The sequence below is a fragment of the Bufo gargarizans genome, chromosome 5, assembly GCF_014858855.1.
Source record: "Bufo gargarizans isolate SCDJY-AF-19 chromosome 5, ASM1485885v1, whole genome shotgun sequence".
Lineage (NCBI taxonomy): Eukaryota > Metazoa > Chordata > Amphibia > Anura > Bufonidae > Bufo > Bufo gargarizans.
The window spans coordinates 112,906,949-112,919,535 of NC_058084.1; the positions used below are offsets into that span (position 1 = coordinate 112,906,949).

At 42.8% G+C, this 12,587-nt stretch overlaps 1 protein-coding gene across 1 annotated transcript in view; it reads right to left on the reverse strand.

Annotated features, from left to right (window-relative positions):
* NSMAF (neutral sphingomyelinase activation associated factor) overlaps positions 1 to 12,587 on the reverse strand; it is a 102,389-nt gene that overhangs the window by 66,168 nt on the left and 23,634 nt on the right. Inside the window, exons 7-11 of the mRNA XM_044293317.1 lie at positions 12,067 to 12,138; positions 9,186 to 9,233; positions 9,034 to 9,086; positions 4,044 to 4,173; positions 1,172 to 1,243 (exon numbers count right to left, since the gene is read on the reverse strand). Coding sequence (XP_044149252.1) covers positions 1,172 to 1,243; positions 4,044 to 4,173; positions 9,034 to 9,086; positions 9,186 to 9,233; positions 12,067 to 12,138 — 375 coding nt within the window. The remainder of the gene's footprint in view (positions 1 to 1,171; positions 1,244 to 4,043; positions 4,174 to 9,033; positions 9,087 to 9,185; positions 9,234 to 12,066; positions 12,139 to 12,587) is intronic.

Sequence of the window (12,587 nt, forward strand, 5' to 3'; positions counted from 1 at the left end):
GTTGGGTGAACAGCCTGTCGGATCCATCCTGCCACTAGTGACCGTGTGCCCCCGGACTGCCGCTCCATCCCTATTGACTATAATGGGGGCGGGGGCGGGAGCGGAGGCACGGCAAGAAGCTGCCGGAATAAAACTGACATGTCCAACATTTATTCCGGCAGCCTCTCGCCGTGGCTGCCGTGCCAACGCCCTGCCCCGCCCCCATTATAGTCAATGGGGACGGAGTGGCAGTTCGGTGGCACACGTTTACTAGCGGCAGGACGGATCCGACAGGCTGTTCACCCGACAGAACAGCCTGCCGGAGGTCCGTGCCGCTAGTGTGAAAGTAGCCTTAGACGGCCAGATGATCGGGAACGACCATTTGCAGGAATGGTCATTCCAGATAATCTAGATTATTATTGGTGCATCTAAATCTACCAATCTCCATTACGTCGCGCATTTGCAGACCCCCGACTTATAGGTTTGCAGTCTGCTCCTGGATTCAGACTCCTTGTGGTGACATGCTCTGACCAGTAAAGGTGCCATCACACGCTGCAGATTTTGTTGCTGAATTTTCCGTGACTCAAAATCAGTTTCTTTTCACATGAATAGGGCTTGCAGAAATCCATGTGCGTACCGCCCTATTCTAATGAAAGGAACTGATTTTAAAATTGCTGAAAATTAAGTAACCGGCACATGCTCACTGCATATCACTTTGCCTCTGCCCACAGTGGGCAATGCGCATGCGTGGACCCGACGGTGATGTGTGCAGGCGCTGGATTAAGAATGGAGATAAGAATGACGCCAGAAGGATACAGGGCTGGCCAGATGATACAGAGGGGAGGAGTCAGGAGCAAGTAAGGCGGGGAGCACTGGGCACTTGCAGCACACTCGCCGCCCCTGGGCACTTGCAGCACACTCGCCGCCCCTGGGCACTTGCAACAGCTAATCTGCATATCTTTAAAACTTTGTTTTTGGTGCTTAGCAGACTCACAAAAACTAAACCCAGGTGTCATCAGCATTATGTATTTGTGTCCCACAGAGCTATATTATCAATTTAAAACATGTCAAGTAGGTGACAGACCCCCTTTAAAAGCAGAAATATTATGACTAAATTATTATCCCTTTTTCTTGTCAGAGTCTTTACGTCCAATTACACCATTACCTAACAGCTACTTATCACTTGTCTTACCAGAGGCATCAGCATATGTCTCCTTTTATATATTCGACGAATGTCAGCCAGGCTAATATGAACTACAGGTTTCTAAAGAAAATTAGAAAAAATAATAATATTTTAAATAAAATGCAATTTGGCATCATATGTTTTACAAAGGGTCTTAAAGGGAACCTGTCACCTGGATTTTGGGTATAGAGCTGAGGACATGGGTTGCTAGATGACCGCTAGCACATCCGCAATATCCAGTCCCCATAGCTCTGTGTGCTTTTATTGTGTAACAATCCCGATTTGATACATATGCAAATTAACATAAAAGAGTCATATCTTACTTGTGTGACCAGAGAAGAGTCATATTTTCAAGCTCTGACTCATCTCAGGTTAATTTGCATATGTATCAAATCGGTTTTTATACACAATAAAAGTACACAGAGCTATGGGGACTGGATATTGCGGATGTGCTAGAGGCCATCTAGCAGCCCATGTCCTCAGGTCTATACCCTGGTGACGGGTTCCCTTTAAATTGGCCATACACATGAGGCAATGATCAGCCACACTGCGACCGATCAGTTGTCCCTGGGATCGTTTGTACGAATGATTCTGCCATCAGCATGCCAGACTGAAGGCTGTATCACACTGCCAGATGATAGCTAACGAGCGTTCTTAGGAACGCTTGTTAGTGAGGATCTGGCAGTGTAATACTGCCGGCAATCGTGATCTTTCAGCATGCCAAAACATCACGATCTGCTGCCGGCTAGACGGCATGGAGACGAGTGATGGAATAACGATTGCTCCTCCTCATACTGTGGAGAAGATCACTGCATGTAATAGCTGCGGTCTCCTTCGCTACCAAGCAAGAGACTGCCAGGAAGGAACGCTTCCCTCCTGACAATAGCCTGTGTGATCACTGACTCCGTTACTTGAACACTATGGCTAATGACCGGACGACTTCAGTCTTATGTGTACGGCTTCACCACAAAGTGTGGGTACAAATACAAGCTTGATACAAAGTCTCCACATTACAACTACAGGCAAGTCAGAACATGTGGATTAAGTACATGATCTATGTGGTGTGATATAGTTCCTAGAACTAATGAAAAGTGTTATGGTATAACTTTATAAACATGAGGGTATCCATCTCTAAGATTTAGTACAGGTCACTAGAAGGCCTCATGCACACGACCGTATGTATTTATCGGTCCGCAAAAAATACAGATGACATCCGTGTGCATTCCGTATTTCGCGGAACAGAACAGCTGGCCCCTGAGAACAGTCCTATCCTAGTCCGTAATGTGGACATGTTCTATTTTTTGGCGCAACGGAAATACGGACATCCGGAAACAGAATGCACACGGAGAAGCTCTGGTTTTTTTTTGCGGACCCGTTGAAATGAATGGTTCCCTATACGGTCCGAAAAAAAAGCGTTCGTGTGCATGAGGCCTTAAAATGGTGTACCACCAAAGAGAACTTTGCAACATTTTTAGGCAGATTCCTTTAAATCTGTTCCACATAAAAAAATAAAGATTAAGCCATGATATTTTTTGGTCAATTATTAATTAGGGAAAGTTTTATTTTATGCAGCCTTGAACTTAAATAACAGAACTGGATGTTCTGTAAATGAATCTCTGGGCAGAATCAAGTTGATGACATCTTCAGTGGTGCATTGGTGTCAAGATCCATCACTTAAAAGGGTTTTCCAGGATTATTATTATTTTTTTTTTTACTGATGACCTCTGGATAGGTCATCAGTATCTGATCAGTGGGGGTCCAACATCCGGGACCCCTGCTGATCAGCTGTTTTGAGAAGGCAGTGGCTCTCTTTCGCAGCTTAACAAGCACAGCACCGTACATTGTATAGCGGCCGTGATTGGTATCGCGCTCAGCCCCAGTCACTTGATTAGGGCTGGGCTGTTCCTAGGCCACGTGACACACAAACGTGTCGTCGCTGGCCTAAGAAAAGCAGCGATAGGGCTTGTGGTGCTCACAGAAGCACTGCTGCCTTCTCAAACAGCGGATTGTGGGGGATCTTGGGGATCAGACCCCCAACGACTAGATACTGATGACCTATCCAGAGGATAAACCCTTTAACCCCAGAAATATACCGTCTGCTGGATCTTGTTACAGTTTTCAGATGGAAGTATTTCTTTACAGATCAGATAGGTCAGGACATGGCACTGCTCTGTGCAGGTGATGAAGTGGTCATAAAGTGGAGACAAGGAGAATCCCCCAAATCCTGTGACACCAGTTAAAGAGAACCTGTCAGCACAATAGTGGACTCCAAACTTCTTGGAGTACCTTCCCGTACTCTTATACAGGTCTTCTGTCTTTATTCACTGCTCCTGCTGTATGCTAATCAGTGGTTTGAAGTAAAGGACGCTGGTGCCTTCTTGCCTAAAGTCAAGGTTGCCGCCCCAAATGCTGCACTTATTTTTTGGTGATCCCTAGCACAGGCAAGGAGAGGCTAGGGGGATAACGTTGCCTGTGCTAGGAAGTGTCAATCAAAAGAGAAGGGGCAGGATTTGAGCGCCGGAACCTTAACGTTAGGCAAGAAGGCGCCAGCCTCCAAGCACGATTACTGTATCTAACTGAAGTCACTGACAGAAATAAATAAAATACCGCTCTCACAAAACAGTGGCTCTCTGTTGATGCCTACAGGGATAAGAGCAGTAATTTAGAGTTTTGGGTGCTGATGTCACTCGTTAAGTTGGCTGAAGCGGTTCAGAGGCTGCCGAGCGGGCGACTGCATAACTTTTCAGTACACAATGAATAGCCTTTAAATGTTGAAACCTAATTACCCCCTTAGGTTAACACAACCGTAATTGCCGACATCAATTGCAAAGAGAATTTCACAAAAATTAAAATGAGGTGATCAAGGCTTTTTTTTTCTTACTGGGTATCCATTTAACGGCTGGAAATAGAGGTATTTATCTGTGATGCAGATATGGCCGGGGTTGGAGACCAGCGGAGTTATCATCTCTGCCTCACACTCCATGTTCGATATTTCACACACACTTTGAAAGCTGTGACAAATTGAAGCAAAACATCACAAAATGCACCTTAATTAACCTATAATACCTGTTCTAACAGGTTATATTACAGCCGAATGAGCATGCGGTGCCTATAGCTAAATATACTGAAACGTAAGAACATTGGAATTGCACTGGCTATAAACACAATCACTACAAAGCAACCAAATTCGTCAGTCCAGCTCTCATGCACAGCTTATATGACAATACTTATTAACCGTGTACGTTATAAAAGGTGAAGGCTATAGTCTGGTCTAAGCAAATGAGGACTGGGAGGTAGGGTTCCCTGTGATTAAGGCTAGGTCTACACAACGACATTTGTCGCGCGACAATTTTTATAATGATAGTCTATGGTGTCGCACTGCAACATGCTGCGACAGTCGCAAAAAATCCATTCGAGATGGATTTTTCTGCGACTGTTGCGACACTATAGACTACTATTATAAAAATAGTTGTGCGACAAAATGTCGCAGTGTAGTTGTGCCTTGTCGCGCGATAAATGTCGTCACGTAGACCTAGCCTATGTGCCAGAGAGATTTAAAGGAAATCTGTCCCCAGGCTTTTGGACTATTATCTGCAGCAATACATGAGGACTACAGATCACAATTTATTATTTTCCTATTGCCCCCCACTGTCAGCGCTCAATACGTTGCTGAAATACATGGTCAGGACTGCTGTGCACGCACATGAGTCCTCTCCATTATGTGAGCACGGCACACCGTCCTGACTGTGTATTTCAGAGCAGCTTTAAAGAGATTGTCTCACTTCATAATAAATGTTATTTGCTGTAGAGAAAGTTAATACAAGGCATTTACTAATGTACTGTGACTGTCCATATTGCTTCCTTTGCTGGCTAATTTTTCCATCACATTATATACTTCTCATTTCCATGATTATGACCACCCTGCAATCCATCAGTGGTGGTCGTGCTTGCACACTCTAGGAAAAAAGCACCGACCTCTCTGGTAACCATGGGACACTACATAGGCCGATGCTTTTTCCTAGAGTGTGCAAGCATGGCCACCGCTGCTGAATTGCAGAGTGGTCGTAACCATGAAAACTAGCAGTGTCTAATGCAGGGCTGGCCAACCTGCGGCTCTCCAGCTGTGGTAAAACTACATTTCCCACCATGCCCTGCTGTAGGCTGATAGCTGTAAGCAGTCTAGGCATGCTGGGAGTTGTAGTTTTGCAACAGCTGGAGAGCCGCAGGTTGGCCAGCCCTGGTCTAATGTAATGGAAAAATGAATCCAGCCAGCAAAGAAAGCAATATGGACAATGACAATACATTAGTAAGTGGCCTGTATTAACTTCCTCTACATGATGAATACTATTTGCTGAAGTGAGACAACCCCTTTCAGCTCTCACAGTGGGGGAACGGAAGCAGTACGAAAAAAAAAAAAAAAAAAAAAGATCTGTACTCCTTATCTGCAGTACTATGCATGTATTATTGCAGATACTAGTTCAAGATCATGATGAAGGATGCCCTTTAAAAGGGTAAACAAATGGCAGAATAACAGCCCCATGAGAGTAATATGACGATGTTGGTAGCAAAAAATATATATATATATATATATATATATATATATATATAAAAAAAATATACTTACTACATTAGAAACTTTCAGGAAAAGCGTACAGTACAAACAGTTGTGCTTACCAGAGAAAGGGTACATACAGTTACCACTCACATGCACTCAGGGGTACAGTCTTTTTCAGCTGGCGGTATGATTGAAAGATAATTGCAATGCCAACAGTGCCACAGTCATTAATTTAAATATATTGATTCATAAGAAAGCCAATCATACTGTACAGTGCTAGATTATTGTACATTTTTATAATGTGATATTGAAATGGATTTGGTACCTTAAAGTCTACCTGTAGTTTTAAGTTACTTTTCAGACTAAGCTGTTGTGTAGACATGAATAGAAATTTCTGACCATTATTATGACTTGTATCTTGCATTGATCACCAGTTTCCTTTCTGCAGGTTCTCTCAGTTATCTCTAAGGCTACGTCTACACGACAACATTTGTAGCTCGACATTTTGTTGTATAATGTCGCGCAACATTTTTTATAATGGCAGTCTATGGTGTTGCACTGCATTCGAGATGGATTTTTCTGCGACTGTTGCGTCGCAGTCGCAGCATGCTGCAGTGCGACACCATAGACTGCCATTATAAAAATTGTCGCGCGACAAATGTCATTGTGTAGACATAGCTTAAGACATTGTGCAGCAGTACTGAGCAGCGCTGGAGTCAGCACTCAAGTGATATGGTAGGGCGGTTACTAGAAGCAGGTGCGGTGCCTCGGTGTGACTGTGCCTCTCCCACTCTGCGGCTGCTTCTTCCTCTCCATCCCCATTGCCTTCTAGTAGAAGCAGCTGTAACCTGATCTCTCAGTAAGACTTAAAGGGGTTATCCCATGAGTTATGTAAAAAAATGAAAGTGGGATATCATAGTTCAGAGATCTGCCGATTCATTGCTGCAATTCCTCTGCTAGATGTATTTCAAGCTGACAGCTCAGGGGGCGTGCACTCTCTCAGGGGGCATGTCCTATCTGCTGCAGCGGGTGGCAGTTGAAGGATGGAACTGAACATGTATGATTGTCAACCTCAATAAGCTGGATAGAGAATTTAGAAAAAGTGCAAAAAAAAGTGCACCAGGTGGCGCTATACAGATAGACTTCAGTGAATAACTCAGTGGCTATGCTACATTTCTAATTGCATGCAAGTAAAGTATTTAGGTTCAGGTGCTGGTTTGAAAAATGTAGAATATTTTCCATGGGACAACCCCTTTAAACGGTTTCATAGTTGCTTTACTAAGTACGGATTTTACAGTGAATTGAGAGTGAGCGGTCAGTGCATGAAGCAGGGGAGGAAGGCAGAGGAGTCTGAGAAGTGGAGAAAGAAATATTGTAATGTAGTAAGTTACATTATAAAGTTTCCTATCTAGGCTTCCACTACTGGTCTATGGAAACATGACTGTCACCAGTTTATTTGCTGTCCTAACTAAGGGCAGTGTTAACTTAGGACAGATCCCCATAGCAAATTTAACTGAACAGCTCCAGCACTGGAACTGTTCAATACCCAGCATAGACAATGGTATTGAACAGTTCCAGTGCTGAAGCCATTCAATACATGGACTTTAGCAAAACGGCTGTGCCCAAAATGGGGCCTAAAAGGGGTTGTCTCACTTCAGTAAGTGGCATTTATCATGTAGAAAAAGTTAATACAAGACACTTACTAATGTATTGTTATTATCCATATTGCCTCCTTTGCTGGCTGGATTCATTTTTCTATCACATTATTTACTGCTCATTTCCATGGTTACAGACCACCCTGCAATCCATCAGTGGTGGTCGTGCTTGCACACTATAGGAAAAAGCACTAGGGTATGTGAGCTCCCATGGTCCCGTCCACAAAAGAGGCTGAAGCTTTTTCCTATAGTGTGTAAGCACGACCACCACTGATGCATTGCAGGGTGGTCTGTAACCATGGATACGAGCAGTGTATAATGTGATGGAAAAATGAATCCAGCCAGGAACGGAGGCAATATGGAGAATCACAAGTGCCTTGTAATAACTTTCTCCACATAATAAATGCCACTTGCTGAAGTGAGACAACCCCTTTAATCATGAATGACTATGGGGGTCACTGGTTATTACATCTGATAAAATTTGCAAAAAATAACGACACTCTGTTTCCAAAACAATCTTGTAAGTACAACTCCAATTTCAAAAAAGTCTGGACGCTGTGTAAAATGTGAATACAACCAGAACGCAATGATGTACAAATCTCAGACCCTCATTTAACACATTTTATATTCAACATATAACACATATCAGATGTTGAAAGTGAGACATTTTACCATTTGATGCAAAAACTAACTCATTTAGATCTTGATGCAGCAAAACATCTCAAAAAAAGTTGGGACAGAGCCACGTCTCCCATTGTGTAGCATTCCCTCCTCTTTTAACAGTAGCCTGCAAATATCTGGGAAGTGAGGAGCCCAATTGCTGGAGTTTTGGGAGAGGAATGCTGTCCCATTCTTGCCCGATTCAGCTGCTCAACAGTGCTGGGTCTTTTTTGCTGGATTTTTCCATTTTATTATGCTCAAAATGTTTTCTCTGAATCTTTTGATGATATTTGATGCTATTATTTGTGTACAGTTTTTTGCAGACTGGTGAACCTCTGCCCATCTTTGCTTCTGAGAGACTCTGCCTTTCTAAGGCTCACAGGGGATCTCAAAACCGGGCCAAGACAGATCCATTTTGACCCTGTCCCAACTTTCCAGAATTGCGCTGCAGCTACCAATTTCTAAAGGAGTTTTTTCTTTTCATGAAATGGTAAAATGTCCCAATTTCAACATCTTATATGTGTTCTATGATCTACTGTGAAAAAACATGCATCTATGAGATTGGCAAATCATTGCATTCTGTTTTTCTGTACATTTTGCACAGTGTCCCGTATATGGAATTGGGGGTTTACATTTGTGATAAGAAAGAATAAATGAATCAGCATTTTTTAACCAAGATACAACTAAAATCTATAGCTTGCTTAAAGGCATTGTCCAACACGTTAAACCTATCCAATGGGAACCCCAACAATGATAAGTATGGGGTCCTAGAGTGTCGGCCGAGTATGTTCACTGCTGCACCATTCAGATCTATAGGACTGATGAAGAGGAGCCAAGTGCTGTGCTCGGCTATCTCCGTCAGTCTCAGAGATGACTTCAGTGGCAGCGCTCATGGTCAACTCCTATTCTAGTCATATGAGGGGAAACAGAAACCCCACTCTTTAATAAGCCCTTTAGCTTCTTTTCTATAATAACAGGGAGGTAAGTACACGCTCACTTACCAGTTTTTATCAAATGATGCCCTTGCCAAACGTGACTGCAGAATAGCAGTTATCTGATAGCAGAAAACAGAAAACAGGTTACACGTATAACAAAAAAAAAAAATATATGAACTTAATCTGACTTGTTCACATAAGAAAAATATAAGACGTACCATTGCTGTCTGATCGCCAAGTTTTTCTAGCCGAGAAGCTCTTTGAAGCTGTAAAGAATACAGAATACTACTTGATACGCTATGAAAACGCAGACACTGTCTGCAGGAATTCACCAAACGATAGGCAAATTTATTGCACAGTTATACATCATACAGTCAACGTCTGCTGGCGGACCCCAATTACAATGTGGTTTATATGGAAAGCGGGGTTCCAACAACCCCCTTCCCATCAAGCATGTCGGATTTCACCCACTAATTTCTAAGAAAAGTGATCCGTCGTTTATTTGAGATGCCCAATCAGTACCGTAAAACTCGCCCCATATAGTATAGTATAGAAATACATGTATCGCCCATTTACATAAGATTTGTGGTATCTAGGCCACACAACCACAAGCTTAAGTTTTAAATCACTAAAGTTTAGAGATAATGAGCTTAGCTAAAGGTATTGTCCGGCCGATATTTTTTTTTTTTTTAAACAGGCTCTGAAGGTTGTTAAAAAAATAAAATAAAATGAATTCCCTCTGCCACACCCATTCCAATATTCCTGGGTCCTCTCTGCCTCCTGGCATTGACCATTCAATTAATATGCCTTGGTGCCCAAAAATTAAGTTTTTAAGAAAATAGTGAAATCAGCCCCCCAGGTGCTATGGCAATGCATCAGCACCCCACAACCTCTGATCCCAGGCGTTACAGATAGGGCTCATTCAGACGCCTGTATGCTGTCGGCAAAAATGCTGAGATTTCATTTTTGCGGACCCATAGACTTCAATGGGGCCAGATCCTGATTTTCACTGGCAAGTATAGGACATGTTTTATTTGTTTTACAGAGCCGTAGAAAAAGAAGAAAAAGGGACCCATAGGAGTGAATAGGTCTGCATCTAATCCGCAAAAAAAGGATACGCATTTTTGCGGACAGCATACGGTCGTCTGAATGAGCCCTTAGTGTCAGGCTCACGAAGTGATCTGGGGCAGCATATTAGTGCAGCCAGTGAGTTCAGTCACTGCCGCTCACACCATTAATCCTGACTCAGGCGGCAGGGACTGGACAGAGCCCGCACAGGCTGTGCTCATACACCATGACCGCAAAAGCCTAGCGCCGACTGTAATGGCTGCCATTTGGGATTGTTAATGTGCTAATGCACTGCCATGGCACGTGTGGGCTTAACAAACACTGTATGACTGTATACAGTCATGAACACAGGTATGGTATTCCTGTGTTCGCTGCAACCCATATAACAAATTAAAACATGTTATTTAAACTGCCCCCATAAACAATGTAAAAACCTCAAAAAGTCGCAACAGAATTGTTCTTTTTCCTATTCCCCTCCAAACGATACAATAAATGTTAAAGGGGTTGTCTTACTTCAGCAAAAGGCATTCATCATGTAGAAAAAGTTAATACAAGGCACTTACTAATGTATTGTGATTGTCCATATTGCTTCCTTTGCTGGCTGTATTCATTTTTCCATCACATTATACACGGCTCATTCCCATGGTTACCACCACCCTGTAATCCAGCAGCGGTTTTCGTGCTTGCACACTATAGGAAAAAGCGCCGCCCTCTCTGGTGGCCAGGACGGAGGGAGTATGCATAGTTCAACACTTTTTCCTATATTGTGCAAGCACGGCCACCACTGATGGATTGCAGGGTGGTCGTAACCCCTGGAAACGAGCAGTGAATAATGTGATGGAAAAATGGATCAAGCCAGCAAAGGAGGCAATATGGAAAATCACAATACATTAGTAGAGTGCCTTGTATTAACTTTCTGTACATGATAAATGCCATTTACTGAAGTGAGACAACCCCTTTAAGTCCCATGTACCCCTGAATGGTAATGAAACTACATCCTGTCCTGCAAAAAACAAGCTCTCTTATGGCTAAATTGGTGGCTATGACTATTGTTTTCGCATGAGACGTGCAATTTTTTTGTGCAAAAGTAGTGAAAAAGAAATAAAACCCATACATATTTGGTATTACTGTATTTGTACTGACACACAACAAAAGTAACATGCTAGGTATGCTACATGATGAACATGGTAAATTTAAAGTGGAAAGAACAAAAGGAAGTTTATGAAAGTTAATCATTAAGTTATATGTACGCCAAAATGGTGTCACTAAAAATACAATCTGTCTCATATGGATAAAAAAGTCCTAATACAGCTACATAAAAAAATAAAATAAAATCATGGGCAGAAAAAAATAAGTATAAAAATTCAAAATTAAAACAGATAATCAACCTAAGGGTCCATTCACATGTCTGTGTGTGTTTTGCGGAGCCGCAAAACACGGACATCGGTGATGTGCGTTCCGCATTTTGCGGATTGCACATCGCCGGCACTTAATAGAAAATGCCATTCTTGTCCGCAATTGCGGACAAGAATAGGACATGTTCTATTTTTTTCGGGATCGGAATTGCTGACCCGGAAGTGCAGATTCGCAATTCCGGATCCGGGCAGCACATCGTGCTGCCCCATAGAAATGAATGGGTCTGAAATTCCGTTCCGCAAAATGCGGAACAAAGTTGCGGACGTGTGAATGGACCCTTAAATTGAAAATAATCATGATTTTATTTTTTTCCATTTTTGCAAAATTGCTCAGCCAATCACTGGCTGAAATAGGCCACCTGTACGGCCAGTGATAGGCTGAGCATTCATTTCCCCAATAGAGACCAGGAAGTGAAGGCTGGAGGAGGACCCGGAACTGGCGGGTGATTGAGGAGGAGAGTACGACATACAACCCCTTTCAAGCTATGCACACACCACAATCATTTTCTACATAATTACAAAGGGTGGTTTAGCCACATCCAACACAGAAGTCTATAGTTATACGTGTACTAAGCAATAACACTCCATCCTGTTACCAGGAACATTTAAATTATACCTGGAGAATGTTCTGTACAACGTCATCCACCTTTCTTGAACCATCCAGCTGAAAGAAAAAATGGCCTCCACCCTGAGAAAAAAAAAAAAAAGAAGATCTATACACTTATTTGACCAGTCCAGGAGACATATTCTACATGTGCCACATTGCAAGAGCCAATGGTGGCTCCTCTGAACCGAACTCACTATATCATAGTGATTTATAATGCAGTGAGTTCCCATCTGATCACAGGTCTATTGTACTGTACTCATAATAGCATGCGAGTACAGTACAATAGACCCGCAGTCAAACAGGACCTCACGGCATCATAAATCACTATGATACAGTAAGTTTTGGTCAAAGGAGTCACCTTGGGTCCAGGAGATGCGGCTGACACACCGGTCATGTTTCCCGGACCGAGTACAGTAACATGCATGAGTCCTCATTATAGACAGCGACACTGAAAACATGTTGTTGAAGGGGTACTTCCATCTCAGCCATGGCAGATAGACTGGAGTGAGTGACGAAAACAACCAAGAGGG